The sequence below is a fragment of the Sparus aurata genome, chromosome 13, assembly GCF_900880675.1.
Source record: "Sparus aurata chromosome 13, fSpaAur1.1, whole genome shotgun sequence".
Taxonomy (NCBI): domain Eukaryota; kingdom Metazoa; phylum Chordata; class Actinopteri; order Spariformes; family Sparidae; genus Sparus; species Sparus aurata.
In genome coordinates this window covers 14707038-14723630 of record NC_044199.1, presented here as the reverse complement: position 1 = coordinate 14723630, position 16593 = coordinate 14707038, and the positions used below count along the sequence as shown (strand labels likewise).

Genomic DNA, 16593 nt, shown 5'->3' with positions numbered 1-16593 from the left:
ATATAAAAAGATATAACACCAAGATCTGATTAACTGTGTCTGTGTCACAAAATAAAGACTTAGATAAGGATTTTAAAACACAGAGTGTACAGTTCTGGATGGGGACTGTCGTGAGCCCGCAACTAACTTTGTTTCATCTCTGTTTTGGGTAGAGGGAAACTTACTTCAGGTCAGAACTGAGGCTGTTACTACTCCTCCTGACTGTATCATGTTTTCAATTCAATTTTCAATTCAATTCAATTCAATTCAATTCAATTGGCTTTATTGGCATGACTGTATACAATACAATGTTGCCAAAGCATCTTAATACAACTTATACTTATCAAAATAGACAGAATGAACAATAATATAGAATAAAACAAGTTTAAACAATAATAGATAATAAAAATAAACAATAGTAAAAGAAAAGGGCATGGAGAACAAGAGGGGCTATGGAAGGTAGGTAAGAGTAACACTGGATATAAACAGGTTGATCATTAACTAAACAGGCATGTCTGCCGGGGGGCTCACAGAGTGACGGAGCTCATGGCAGGCTGCTACATATCTCGCTGCCAGTCTACAGCAGTCCTCCCTCTCTCCCAGCAGGACCGGAAGTCTCTCTGGGTTACTTAGATTAAGGAAATCTGGGAATATTTTGATTATTTTTGTAAAGTATTTGTCTCTGAGACTCTCATATTTGTTGCAGTGAGTAAGGAAGTGCAGCTCTGTCTCTACTGCTCCCTGATCACAGTGAGAACACAACCTCTCCTCTCTGGGCAGCCAGGTGTGTCTGTGCCGGCCCACCTCCACTGCCAGGTGATGCTCACTCAGTCTGTACTTTGTCAGTGTTCTCCTCAGTTTGGTGTCAGACACTGTGGTCAGGTAGGCTGCCACAGTGTACTGTCTGTTTAGGGCTACATAGGTTTCCATTTTGTTCTGGGATTCTATTAGTTCTGTCCAATAATCTGTGTATTTTTCTTTTTCTTTAATCATAATGTGGTTGGGTCTTATGTTCTGAGGTGGTCGTGGTGTAGTGATCTGAGTGGTTGATGGTTTGCTCAGCCTCAGGGCCAGCAGGCAGAGGGGACTCCTTTGTGGGTTCGACTCCTGGCAGCATAGGGCTTTGTGAGAAAAGGAGAGTGGGTCACTTGTTTTAATATGATTCCAGAAATTTAGGGCTCGTTTTTGAATATTTAATAGTAGAGGATATTGGCCTAATTCAGCTCTGCATGCAGAGTTGGGAGCTCTTCTCTGCACCTGGAGGATACTTTTCTTTCATCACTGATGCAGCTGTAATGGCGGGATCGCGAAAAAGCATTTCAGCAAAAACTCTAGCTCCGAGATTTTGTGCCCTCCTTTATTCTCACGTTCTCGCCCCCTATATTTTTTTCTCGCTCCCCCTGTGCTTTTAGATTAATAATGCATGAATGAACATTCTTTAAAACAGTTTTTACTGTCGACTCCTTTTTTTATTTTTTGCCGACTCGCAAATGTAATCATAAGAAAATGTGAGAGGACGAAGAGTGGGTCAACTCTGGAAGTAACTAATCATTTAAATGAGAGGGTGAGATCGGGTTCAACACTATCAGAAAGTAAAAGCAGGAAGTCAGAAAGATGACAACAGAAGAGCTTTACTATGCAGTAATAACTTTATTTCTTTAAGTATTTAAGTATTTTTGGGCCTTTTGGTTTTTTTTGATAGGACAGCTGAAGACTTGGACAGGAAACAGGGTGAGAGAGAGGGGGAGTGACACACAGCAAAGGGACCCAGGCCGGGAGTCAAACCCTGGCCCGCTGCAGCGAGGACAAAGCCTCTGTAGATGGGACGCCCGCTCTACCAACTGAGCTAAACAGCTAAACAGCTTTCTATATACATCTGGATGCCACTTCTTTGATTCTGCGTTAACTCCAATTCAATTTGCAGCAACAAAAGCAATCAGCAATACAAGTCGGTGTCTGTTCATGTTTATTCCACAATAGCAAGCTGCCTTTTAAAATGCAAATTCAAGTGTCAGTAACCGATGTTCGACAGACTGCAAAGGACAGGGGGGATTTTCAGACAACAAAACATTCTGATGGATTGATATGTTTGTCAGAAGCGGAGCCCTCCTTGCCTCATTGCGGTCTGATGTGGCCCTGACCTCTGCCAGCGTTTCCCCCCGCGTCAAGGTCATGACTTTTTTTGTAACCCACAGCTCCTCTGAGAATAATGAGTGCATTTTTTTATTTATTTCTTTTAGCTCCATGGCTCTGTGATGGAAAAACAAATATGATTGAAAAAATTCAATTCGATACTGGATTCTTCATTTCTTAAAGGTCTGTAAGTTAATGAGGTTTTGGGCTGAGGTAGAGATGTGTTTTCACTCCTGCAACCATAATCTGAAGTCGTGACTGATTGGGGGGGGGGGGGGGGGGGGGGGGGGGGGTCTGTCTACTTCTGGGAAGGAGTCAAAGCAATGTGAAAAAATGTCAAAAGGGTGCTGGCTGCGAAGTGAGACCAGTAGACTGCAGGCAGACAGAGAGAACAGCTTCCCGTGAAGCCTTATGGAACGACGAGAGTGATCTGAAACAGGTTGGGGATGGCTTCTGAGAGTCAAGTCATTTGTTGCTCTGTGAAGCATGTTGGTGCCAACCTGTGTCATCAGGGCTTCACAAAAATATGCATCGATGTTTCAAAATGTGCTTTGTGGTCTAGCTCAAATTAATCAAAGTTGAAAACATTTTGGATTTGCTTCACAAGCCACGATGGTTACAGCCTCATCACTACAGGTTTCTCGGTAACACTTTCTGTGATGCCCATGTCTATAATGTATTATGAACATACTTATTGTGCATTACAGCACGCCTATAGTGCAGTATAATTATAGTTACAAGCACTCATGAATATTCATAATGCTTTGTAACAATAGTCATTGCTCATTATTACACTGATGTCTATAATGCATTATAAACGTCAGTAAAACGGATTACTTTTATTTTCACAGCAATCCCTTCATTGTATGTTAGTACATCATAGAAAAAATGTGTGTTTTGTGTGCTGTTCTTGCATTGACTTAGTGTTATGTTTTCACTTTACTTAAAGCAAAAGGTGATCACTTACAGAGACTTCAAACCAGCTTGTAATGCATTACATTTGCCTACAACACACAGATTCAATTTCTCTACTTAAAGCACCCAATGGACACCTTACAGTAACTTATAATCATGATATATTGCATTATTGTAGTGATTATAACTTGTTATTAAATTACCATAATGTAGTACAACTATGTGAATTTTTGAACTGTGCAGAAATCATGAGTGTAAGTATAAAAGTCATGATTATTGTTATAAGGCACTTATAATGAATATGTATCATTTATTTCCATACAATATAAAATTAAATATAGGCACACTATTATGCATTATATGTTTGTTTGTTTGTTACAAATCATTATGAATATTATAAGTGCTTATACCTGTGATTATACAGCGCTATAGGCACATTATAATGTCTTATAGGGATGTTCATAATGCATTAAAATGCATCATAAGGACGTTTAAAATGTGTTAGAATGCATACAAATGTTCATAGTGTGTTATAAGGCAATATAAAGATGCTATTGCATTGCAAAGAGATAGAGATAGTAATGCATATGGATGTTCATAATGCATTAAAATGCATGATAAGAATGTTTATGATTTGTCATAATACCTGATAGATGTAGGCTTCGTTGAAAGTGTTATATAGTCATAATTTGCTTAAATGCTTTTTCAAATGTATAATTGATGTCACCATCCCTTTAATAAAAAGGACTGAACGGTTGAACGAAGACATCACTGACATGTGGGAACCAAAAAAACATCTCAAGTGAATTGGTGGGAAAATGACTCGGGACAGACTTCAGACAGGAAATTAACACTGAACTCACCATTAACCTTCCATTAAATTCAGGCAGATGGCAGTGCTATGGATTGTTTGGATGAGTCTGTCACTCTGCAAAGCACTTGATCGCAAACCTGCCTTATTTGTGCTTTGGATGTGCAGTACATTTTGCTTTTTATGTGCCAGACAGCAAAACTTAAGAAAAAATGATCTGACATTAAATTCTGTTTATTTGATTATCTGAGTGTCTTGGGAATAGTGGGTTTTAACTATGTCACTTAGTCAATGTGGAATATTTTTGATTTGCTGAGAAAGCATGCTCCCCAAGAATGAATCAGAACAAAACTTTGGAGGGGAACCAGGGGGTCATGGGGTTAAGGAATTAGGCAGACATAAATCTGAAGTAAAAAGAGGAAAATACAGAGAAGGTTCTGTTCCTTTCAGTCTGCAAGAGTCTGTGGAGTTACTCCCACTGGGATTAAGAAGTTATGTGGGAAAAGGATGCAAACACCAATTTGTGGCCATCAGGGATGGGAAACATACCTGGAGAGGGAATGAGCCAATGTCCCATGCATTAAAGCAAAACTAGACTGATTGATCATTTTTAAAATGAGATGTTTAAAGACTGCACGGTGTAGCACTCCCATGTTGCTTCAATGGATTTAATTCATTCCAGCACCCTTAAAATTTAGAAGTTTTAACAAATAGGTTACAGCTTTTCCTCATGTCAAAATTACATCAATTTAAGGCTGAAATTTAAAAAAATCAATTACACCTGTTATGTTTCAGTGTCATAATTAAAAGAATCTTATTGTTAAATATTTAAAAAAAAAAGATATCTGTTATTTGTTATTAATTGATTCACAGAGTTCTGAACCTTTCCTGCTACTGGGTTAACCCAACCTTCACTCCACAAATTTCACTTCAAGATTATGGCGCACTAATCCCTTCAAATACATTTTTAATTTACAGAATAGGGCCTGTAATTCACTCGTGGTTCATCCATACTGGGCCACTGACATGATGCTTAAAATAGAAATAAAAAAATATATATCATTTTGTAAAAAAGTGATTTCATCCTAATGGTGAAATGATCCATGTGATTTCAAGATAATTAGTGGAGATGTTATGCATTTATTAGAAATTTCAGAGTGGAGATGACAGGAAATGAAAAGAGAGGCAGAAGGGGAATAAAGATGAAGGTCCCTAAGGGGGCTGACGCCACCAGGGAGTAGGTACTGACTACATTTTCATTTTTGAATGAAGTTTTCCTTTGAAGTGGTTACTGCAACACTAATTGGATGTTCTACATGTCAAAATGAACATGGTGCATTTCCCTACATACATTTGTGTCCAAAGCTAAAACTTCACCCTGGGTCCCCCTGTAAGGTGAATCCATCCAGATGCTGATTTTTTGTGGACACAAACCTTTTACACACTTTCACAAAATCAATGCACTGAGGTTTCTTTCTTCTTTTTAATCAGTTAAAGGGTTATTTGGTTTTCCCTAAGACTAAGAGGTCTATGGATAGATGTTGACACTTGATGTACAGACAGAGCCCCTTGAAGCAAATTGTGATTGTTCGTATTGGGCTATAATTGGCTTGATTTGACTGCTGCTTTGTGCATCAGACTTTGGTGTACGGTCGTCTGGCGCCATCTAGTGTCATTCAATCGGTGTTGCATTAGTGAATGATCATTTTACAAAACAAGTGGTGGGCTTAGAATAAAGTAGGCCTATAAATGATTTATTTTGTTGGTGCGGTTTGTTTTGTTTCTTTGTTCGGCCTTGATCTTTGCCAGCCAGGCCAGGGCACGTGGGAGCTTTTAATTTGGTGGGGTAAAAAGACAGGATGCGACCTTTATGTTTTATCTTTAGATGCTTACCTGTGAAACTCCCAGAAATATATAAAAAGAAAGAAAGAAAGAAAGAAAGAAAGAAAGAAAGACCAGACAAATCATCTCGTGATATATGCTGGGTTTGAATCAAACATTTCAATAATAATTCAATCATTAGAATTCTTTTAGTGTCTATTTTGGGTTGTGTGTGACCTAAAACGTTCAGGGCATAACTTAATCGAGATATTTCAGACTGTATATATTTTTTTTTAATTTCTGAAGATTCAGTAAATAAATACTTTTCCGACATACGAAGGCAGCGCGGGGAGGCTGTTCTACGGTCACGTGACCACAGAATAGATCATGTGACTGAGTCAGGAAGTGGTGGCGGTTCCCTCTCTTAGTTTGCAATAAAAAGTTGCGCCCATGGAGGTCAGAGCTGCGGGGCTCGGGATGCTCCGTGTCGTATGCCTGTTCGCGGTGTTTGACGCGGTATGTCTGCTGGACAGCGGCATGCTCTTCCCCCGGGAGTCCCCCTCCAGAGAGGTGAAGGAGCTGAACGGGCTGTGGGACTTCAGGGCCGACGACTCCACCAACAGGAACCAGAGCTTCGAGAGGGCATGGTACAAGAAACGGCTGGCAGAGGTGAGCAGGACAGTAGTAAACAAAGTAAACAACAACAACAACAACAACAACAACTCTGAGAAGTAAAGCAGCTGTACTTTTCTTTGCAGTCGTGGAAAGTTGAGTCAAATACAATTATAGGTATTTGTACTGCTTGAGTGTTTCCTTTTCCTATTACTTTTGTACATGATGTTGTACATGATGAAAGCTACTTTACACTCCACCACAGTAACACACATATAACTTAACGTTATATATTTAAGGTTCAGAAATGTTGGACCACTCGTTGAGGTACTTCAACTTTGCATTTTTTATTTTATTCTTTATTATAATAGCTCAAAAGATTTAGTGACAAGCTAAATCCTAGAAAGAAAAATGCCACGAATATCAGAATATCTTTGTATTTTGGCAAGGACTCCACAACATTGTGCAAAACCTGATGACTCATGTCATTGGAATGATTTGCCAGTGCTCCACAAAGCTTCCTGTAATGCCACACACAGACTGTTTGGCTTTCTTAGTCCTCAGATGCCCACAAAAATGTTGAGTGAGGTGGAGGTCAGATGACTGTGGAGGAAGGTCCCTCACAGCCAGGACTCCCTGGGCTTTCTCAAGTCTTAAAGTAGTTCTGTCAAAGCTTTGAGGTGTCTGGGCTCATTGTCCTGCTGCCATATGAATCCCTCCACAAATCCACAAAGATCAAATCAGAAGGTGGAGAATGTCTCTGGAGAATGGCGTGGTACTTCTCTCCTTGGCCAGGGTGGAGGCGATGCTATGCAGAAGTCCATCTCCAGAAGAGGAAATACATCCCCAGACTTGAATTTTACAACTGTCATGTTTTACTGTGGTTTTGAAACTCTGTGGTATCATTCTTGCTCATATTCACTCAGGTTTATTGAGTCAAATTCTGTATCTGTGACAAAGTTGCTTATATATCAGTGGGGGAACTAAGTTTGGTGTGTTGATCTTCTGATGGTGTGGACACTTTGGCTCTGCCTGATCATCCTTTGGATACAATTCATCCCCGTTTCTGTAAAGCGTTTCAGACTTGCATGCACTGCCCCTTTAAATAAATTGAGAACAGCCATGACTCTGAGAAATTGCTCAACACAACAATTTCACTTAATACACGTTTACTTCCTTTCTGCATCCTCATACTTCCTCCTTATTTCTAGGTAAACGTATGAAAAACACTGCATGAAAAACACATGACGTGAATTCAGTCCAGTGCATCACAAATGTTTTTCTTACTTCAAAGACACACATCTATATATTGAGAACTCGGCAGCCTGATATTATAAATGTTGTAGTCTTTGAGAAGACTGAGAATAAAGTATGCCCCCTAAAAAATATGCATCACATTTGACTGATTGGGGAGTATGATGGCTTTTATTATCCCTGTAATGACCAGCTCACTACAGGCAGATGCACTGTTAGAAATAAAATACTGTCTTTTTACTGAAGTTTGTTTTTTCCCTAGACTGGTCCAGTGATCGACATGCCAGTTCCTGCCAGCTACAATGACATCACACAGGATGCCGCACTAAGAGACTTCATAGGCTGGGTGTGGTATGAGCGAGAGGTGGTGGTGCCTGCCCGCTGGATCTCTGATGAGGGAACAAGAGTGGTCCTCAGAGTGGGAAGTGCTCACTATTTTTCAATAGTGGTGAGTATGACGTGTACCTTCCTAATCCACTCCAGTCAGAAACTCATCTGCATCATTTTATTACAGTTTTGACATATGACGCCTTTATACCCACCTGTTGTGATAATGTGATCAAGCTCATGTGGAGTCATCGTATTTACCTTTTGCAGTGGGTGAACGGGGTGAAAGTGACACAGCATGCAGGTGGTCATCTTCCTTTTGAGGTTGAGATTGGCAGTCTAATCCGCAAGGACCCGACCACGCCGTGCAGGATCACTATCGCTGTCAACAACACACTAAATCTGGACACTCTTCCTCCAGGAAAAATCCAGTACATGGAGGACCGCACCAAGTAACCTCATTTTTTTCATTTGAAATGAATCACAGACTTGATAGAAAGCTTAAATTAATATGCCTGCTTTCCTACATTTACATAAGTTAACTATCTTCTGCAGTGTTATAAATTACACAAATATTTATTTATTAATAGTTTTTTTTTTTTATCCTTTTTTTCAACAGCTTTTGAATGATAAAAATATGACCGTCAGTGAAATCTGTAATCAATCTTTCTCAAACTTGACACGTAATTTGAACAGTTTCTGTTATCTTATGAATGTAATCAGTTGTCCTTAAACCAGCTCTTCACCTTTTTTTCCGCATCTTAGACATCAAGCGAATTTCCCGGGGAATCGGGGGATTCTTACTGGTTTGATGTAGTGTTTGGGTGACATTAACATGTGCATCTGTCGGACTCGGTGAATAACTAATAGATAACAAGTAAAAATTTAATTTGTCAACAGGTATCCTGAGGGTTTTTTTGTGCAATACATCTACTTTGATTTCTTCAACTATGCTGGCATACATCGTCCTGTGTTGCTCTACACTACTCCTAAGGCTTATGTAGATGACATCACTGTGGTGACTGACTTCTTGGATAACGCAGGTAAATAAATACACCTTACTATGTTAATTTACTCAATTTCAAATTGTCAAATTTTGTGGGTAGATAGATAGTTATCAGAAATCACCGGTAGCTTTATTGAGAAGAGATGTTTTATTTAATGTACCCTTGTTGAGTGTTTGGTCTCTCCGTGTTTAAGGTCTAGTCAAGTACAAGGTGTCAGTCCAAGGTGCTGCCACAGGCACCATCAGCGTCACTTTAAAAGACAAAGATGGCCGCTCTGTGGCCTCCTCCAGCAAACCATCCGGAGTGCTCAAAGTAGAAGATGTTAACCTGTGGTGGCCATATTTAATGCACGAGAATCCAGGTTATCTTTACTCTATGGAGGTAAGAACACACATACATGTCAAAGTGAAGTTTGACTGGATTTGAGAGAGTACTAAAACAGTTGGCTGAAGAGGAGAAGGAGAAGTTAATATGTGTACAAATGAAATAGAGCAAAATGACTAATTTCTTCAGCTATAGTTAGATTCCAATTTTCCCTCAAATCAAATAACCTGGGCAGGGCCTTTGGCAAGGTTCTTATCTTCAGTGCACTTTAACACTCAGCGGCAAAGTAAACTCAAGTGTTTTTTTTCAAACCTAAATTTGAACTCTGTACACCGTAAAGGTGAGCAGCACATCTTTCTCTCTCCTCCATCTTGTTCCTGTTATAATTCTCTGCATGTTTGGTAGAGTATTGCACAACTGCTTCTATTTAAAATGTCTGCTGCAAAAGATGCAAGATAAAATGCTTCTGACATTTGCACTTAATATCTAGGTTCACCTAATGGCAACCGATGGGAGATCAACGTATGAGGATATGTATACACTTCCAGTCGGCATCCGCTCAGTTGCTGTTACCAGCACCCAGTTTCTCATCAACGACAAGCCTTTCTACTTCCATGGAGTCAATAAACATGAGGACTCTGATGTGAGTACCAACAGAGGGAGGCTAAACTTTTACTAGAAGATTCATCTACATCTGAAGTTACACAACACTTGTTGCCTCAGTCTTTCCTGATAATGGACAGGAAATTGGATGGGACCAGTTCAATAACCGCATCCTCCCTTCCTCTTTTCCTCGTGTTATAGATTCGAGGCAAGGGCTTCGACTGGTCCTTGATCGTCAAGGATTTTAACTTATTGAAGTGGATGGGGGCCAACTCCTTCCGCACAAGCCACTACCCCTATGCTGAGGAGATCCTGCAGATGTGTGATCGCCACGGCATCGTGGTGATAGATGAGTGCCCTGGGGTGGGCATCAAAGACATGTAGGTGTCACTGCTAACATCTCTGTGACCTTTGGAGTTGTTTGAGCATTCAGTCAAAAGAGTTAACATCGTGGAGCTTTTCTGAATACTGGCAGGCTCAGATCAACTCGATTTGAGACAGGGACTTCAGTCTCTATTACAACAGGGCTATCTACTTGAAGGAGCAGCTGTAAAAACTCTTCGTTCCTGCAATCTACTATCTAAAAACAGTAGTAATAATAGCTACTAAAGCTCCACTAATTTGTTGGCAAACACGTTTAATTTCCTATAACTTTCACAATAAAAGTCCTCCGTTATTGAAAAGCTTTTATTATGAAGCAGCAAAATCAGGACTGTAGTTGAGTACAGTTTAAGGCACTTGTGCTTTACTTGAGTATTTCCATTTTCTGCTACTTTTGACTTTTGCTTACTTCATACAACACTGATAAAATGCAACAGATATCCTCAAGTACAAACAGGGATGCTGGAGTGAAACTAAATTTCAGACCACAGAGATTTAGTTTGAAGCTACAAAAGTACTGAGAGCCAAGCAAACGTGAGACTTTAAAACACATTTGTCTTAATTGACCTGCACAGACATGACTTGCAACACATGCTTCATAGAGAAATTACAAAACAGTTGAAGGAGATGCAAATCAGTTTGAGTCATTGTAGCCAAAAGTGCCTGTGGAAAAGTCACATAACTGTTCGAGGACAGAGGACAGAATGACGTGTCATGGGTCATGCAAGTCACCACTGCTCTTGAAAACCTCCTGACTGTTGTAAAATTAGAGAACAAGATGTACTATACATACAAGAAATGTAACCCGTATAACACAGGCCATGTTGAAAGATCAAGGCCGATTTACAGATTGGACACACAACACACACACACACACACACACACACACACACACACACGGAAGATTTGAAGATAACCACTTGATCTGAATAGCTTGTGCTGCGTGGGTTGACAATGGGTAACATGAAATAACCTAGTGGACCTTTTGTGCCTTGCTGATGTAGTCGCAGTTTTGGAAACGCCTCCCTGGCCCATCACCTGGATGTCATGGATGAGCTGGTGCGTCGGGACAAGAATCATCCCTCTGTGGTCATGTGGTCAGTGGCCAATGAGCCGGCTTCAGAGATGCCCCCTGCTGAATTCTATTTCGAGTGAGTACTTTTCATTTAGTTTAGCCTGGATCGAAGGACTAAATAGAATCACTCATCAAATATTCATTCATTCACAACACTGATAATTGACTTTTCTGCCCCCTCTGGATGCAAGGTCATTCTCAAATTTTTTGCCCCCAATTTGACTCTTTATCTGTTCCTAGAAGAGCTGAAGATGATTTTTTGGAGGGTCATTTTTCTAACTTTATTTTAGAGAGAGAGAGAGAGAAGAGGACTACCAGGACTGCTCGGAAAGCTTTAAACCATCTGTATATGTTCCTATAGGAAACTACTGGTTTGTTTGTGGGTCCCAGCCTATCCTTTTACTCTGTATGCAAACAAGGAATGCAGGAAGAGGAAGTCACAAAACTGTCCTGAACAACAACAACAGCTAGAGCTCAGTCATAGCCTGAGGCCTCTCAGGAAGATAAACAGAGCAAATAAATACTCATCCTGCTCAATTACACTACCCATCAAGTAAAGCTATGTCGTGTATGGAGAACAAACTGTACACAAAATTCTTTGTCACGCTGAAGTTGTTACACACCAAGCAGTTTCTTCAAGTTACACAAATGTAACAGAAGTGTTTTTGTAACATGCTAGTAATTGTATAACAATGTAATCCCTACAAACTTGCAATGTAATCTCTGTTCTGTTTTTCTTCTAGAACCTTGATAAAACATACCAAAGATCTAGACCCGACCCGGCCCGTCACTTACATCACTGACAGTAACTACGCCAGGGACAAAGGGGTGAGTTTTAACTGTACTCCCTTCAATATTCATTAACGGAGTGAAAACCTGCACAGCATATTGATTATCTTGTTTATTATTTGACACATACATTAAGTAGTCATTATTTTGTATTGATGCAGGTGTTGTCAATATCATATACAGTACAAGCAGAGTAAGTTTAGTGAGTAAGTTTAAAGAGTAACTTACCATCTGGATTTTTTTTTTTTTTAATTTTGCTAACTTTTCACTTACATCATGTTGTAGTGTATGTTGTATTTCTGTATTCATGTCTGCAAGTTCAAAGTTATATCCCAGTTTGCTGTGGTTACAACACTTGTTGCCTCACCCAGCTGCACTCAGGTGAAATACTTGAAAATTATTGTTGTGTTGTGTTAAGTTACTCTTTGAAGTTTCTGTCATAGAGCTAACAATTAGATTAATTAGTTTGATAATTGGTTTGAGTAATTCTTTTAAAGAAGAAAAGTCAACATTTTCTGAATCTCAATACGAATATTTTCTCAATACAAATATAACTGAACATCTTTGGGTTGTTGAGAAAACAAGACGCATTACTCTGCAATATTATTATTATAGTTCTGTACACTATTTAGGGCGAAGATTACATATGTGTGTGAAAATATTTGCAGAAAAGAAGAGCTAAACATGCCTTTTGTGCCTCTCAGTGCTGCAAGTCAGCTTGTGCATGTGAACAAAGTGAACTGAAGTCAGTCAGATAAAATGCCCGACTGAAAAATAAGGGAGTCAGATGGTCAAAGAACCCTGCTGAGCTTCAGAGCTTCATCTGTCTGAATTCCGAAGCACACCAAACTAAGTTGTGGACATACCTCAGAATGGTTCACATTCCTTTACTGTGAGCAGTATCTTTCAGGGTGTAGTTAGAAATGTAAAGGTGCTGACTATTTGGGATGCGCTTGACAACCTGCAGTTGCCAGATTGTAAAAAAAACTACAGCACCTCTCAGTTCTGTTTTCACAACTGCTACACACAAGTTTCTAGTGAAAAACAGAATTGTAGCTCTACAAGTCATAATTTGTCTTTTATCGTGCCCCCAGGCTCCCTTTGTGGATGTAATCTGTGTAAACAGCTACTTTTCCTGGTACCATGATTCAGGCCACCTGGAGCTCATCCCCCTCCAGCTCAACAATCAGTTTGAGAACTGGTATGGAAAGTACAAGAAACCTATCATCCAGAGTGAATATGGAGCCGACGCAGTGCCAGGGCTTCACAGTGTGAGGATTCATATACATACACATCACAATGTTTTTTTTTGTCTGTTGAGTGTTTGTAGCCTGCTAGATTTTGGTAAACCTACATTGCATATTCCCAAACTTGTTTAATACTGTGGGTAAGAAGCTGTCTTTTCACTCTCCAGGATCCACCGGTGATGTTTACTGAGGAGTACCAGAATATTGTCCTGCAGAGCTACCACAGCGTGTTTGACCAGAAGAGGAAGCAGTACGTCATCGGGGAACTCATCTGGAACTTTGCTGATTTCATGACTGTGCAAGGTATAAAAACAACAACGAGCTCAATTTGCCTCCAATAAAAGAATCCCTCCACACCTTAATCAGGCTTCTTGTTGATCCCTCTTGTGTCTGCAGGGTTGACCCGTGTGGTTGGGAACAAGAAGGGTGTTTTCACCAGGCAAAGGCAGCCTAAAAGAGCAGCATTCATCCTGAAGGAGAGGTACTGGAGACTGGCAAATGAAACGGGCAGACTCGGACTGCCTCCTTCTAATCATCAATGCCATGCCGTCAAGTACCCTTGGTAACACCCACCAGCTGGCACACCAAGACCAGGACAGGACAGGCCTGACCTCTTACACAGCTTGATGGAAAATGCTGGCAAATTTGCTCAGTTTCTTGAAGCTGTTCACTGAAGCACATTTAGAACATTTCCTTTGAAATCATTTCAGTGTGTATGCACAAAGTCATACCACCATGAAACATAATTCTTGGAAGGGCCAAAAGTATCACATAAAAACTTTTAATCTAAATATTGGTGGATCACGGACCAAAAGAATGCACCTGTTGTATTGCATTTGATTGTTTTGTTAATATGCAAAATAGTACTAGGATCCTAGGTTCCATTAATCCACTGGCTTTCTGTGTAAAATGTCACAGCCCACTGTGTTCAGATTATGAAGAATGACTGATAATTAGGAACCCTACATCCTTAAAGAGCATTTTACCTCACAAAAAATGAAAACTCTCCCAATAATTCTTTTAAATACATTTTATTATTATTTTGGCCAGAAACATCTTGGAGGCCAAATTGAATGTAATGGCGGTCCACCTTTTGGAAGCCGTGAGTGCCTCATCAATGGTGCGATTCAAATTTTAAGATAATAATCAGAATTGTGATCTATTTTGCTGTGTAACACTTGTAGTCATGACACAATATTTTGATATGGATATGGAAGGTCAGACTTCATTGCTATCATTAAATATCAGATCAAAAACATTTTTGAGTGTTAAGCTCAGGCCAGAGAACAAATTACAAAAACACTGTAAAAGAAGCGATTTGTCCATTAGATCTCTTCTATTTTCCTTTCATACATGTGTAATTTGTCATTTTAAATGCATAAACCAGTGTTTTCACAGATTGATGCAACATGGGATGAAAGCATCTGTCCTTTCTGTGAATCGTACAAACAATTTGACTGGGCTGAATCACAATGCTGCATCTAATCATGAAATTGTTTTATTTTTATATGAGAAAATAAAGAGAAAAGAATGACTTTAGAATCTGAATGAGTATGAATAAAGGTGTTAAAGGCAAAACATGCACTCACTATATAAACTGTCCTTTATTTTTTAAACCATTCCCAACATTTTCAGCACTACTTTTGTAGAGCACATTCTGAAGTGACTGAATCAATATTTTCAAAAGCTCAACATACACCTACAGTGTAAAGTGATTGTTGATGCAGTTTCCACCATCAGCGAATCTACTTGTACTCTCATCATAGCTAGACAAATGCTAATTTGGTAGCAATGTAGCATACTATTTAATAGATGTTAGAGACACTTGACTTCTTGTTGCGATAACAAAACATACGTGAAAAGTAATAAAAACAGCTGTATTGGAATTGGCCCAGCTATAAATGCTGTAGAAATACAACTGTTACAGAACTGCAGATTATGGTGTCAGTAAACAGATTGTTCTATTTAAGAACTTCCTAACAACTAATCTATATATACATATATACATACACACACACACAGACATATATATGTATATATATATATATATGTATATGTATATATATATATATATGTATATATATATATATATATATATATATATGTATATGTATATATATATATTATATAGAGTATACTATATATATATGTAATATATATAGATATATTGTATATATATATATATATATATGTAGCTGTATATATATATGTATATATATATATATATATATGTGTATATATATGTAGACTGTGGTGTATATATATATAGTATATGTGTATATATATAATGTCTATTCTCTATATATCTATATATAGTATATATGTGTATATATGTATATATATATATATGTGTATATGTGTATATATATATATATATATCTACATATATATATATGTATCTCTAATCTGTACTATGTATATAGATATATCTACTCCTATGTATATATATGTATAGTATATCTGTATATAGTATATATGTATATATATATATGTATATATATATATATATGTATATATATATATATATGTATATATATATATGTATATGTATATGTGTGTATATGTATACATATATGTATATATATACATATATATATATATATACACACATAACATAGCTTAACTATGAGGCAGCTTCTTTTCCTCAGGCAAAATGGGCCAAAAACGAGATTTAACTGACTCTGAAAAGTCAAAAATCACAAAAAGTCTCTCTGAGGGATGCAGCACTCTTGAAATTGCTAAGATTTTGGGGCGTATTCACAGAACCATCAAACATTTTGTTGCAAATAGTCAACAGGGTCACAGGAAACACATTGAGAAAAAAAAGCCACAAATGAACTACCAAGGATTTGAGAAGAATCATTTGTGAACCTACCAGGAACCCATTATCTTCCAGTTCTGTCATATTCCATAACTGCAACTTACCTGGAGTACCCAGAAGTACAAGATGCATAGTGCTCAGAGACATGGCCAAGGTAAGGAAGGCTGAAACTCGACCACCACTGAACAAGACACATAAGCTGAAGCGTCTAGACTGGGCAAAGAAATATCTGAAGACAGATTTTTCAAAGGTTTTATGGCATGATGAAATGAGAGTGACTCTTGACGGACCAGATGGATGGGCCCCTGGCTGGATCAGTAACGGGCACAGAGCTCCACTTTGAGTCAGACGCCAGCAAGGTGAAGTGGGGTACTGGTATGGGCTGGTATTTTTAAAGATGAGCTGGTTGGGACTTTACAGGTTAAAGATGGACTCAAAATCAACTCCCAAACCTACTGCCAGTTTTTAGTAGACACTTTCTTCAAGCAGTGGTA

General features: G+C 38.7%; 1 protein-coding gene across 1 annotated transcript; it reads left to right on the top strand.

The window, feature by feature from the left end:
* The first annotated feature begins 6006 nt into the window (after positions 1 to 6006).
* LOC115594710 (glucuronidase, beta) lies at positions 6007 to 14862 on the top strand. The gene is made up of 12 exons (XM_030438926.1): positions 6007 to 6328; positions 7788 to 7973; positions 8123 to 8304; positions 8753 to 8895; positions 9053 to 9240; positions 9674 to 9826; positions 9988 to 10166; positions 11172 to 11318; positions 11986 to 12070; positions 13126 to 13302; positions 13446 to 13581; positions 13675 to 14862. Exons 1-12 carry the CDS (start codon positions 6110 to 6112, stop codon positions 13842 to 13844), a joined length of 1965 nt encoding a protein of 654 aa, XP_030294786.1. The 5' UTR covers positions 6007 to 6109; the 3' UTR covers positions 13845 to 14862.
* Positions 14863 to 16593: the final 1731 nt, after the last annotated feature.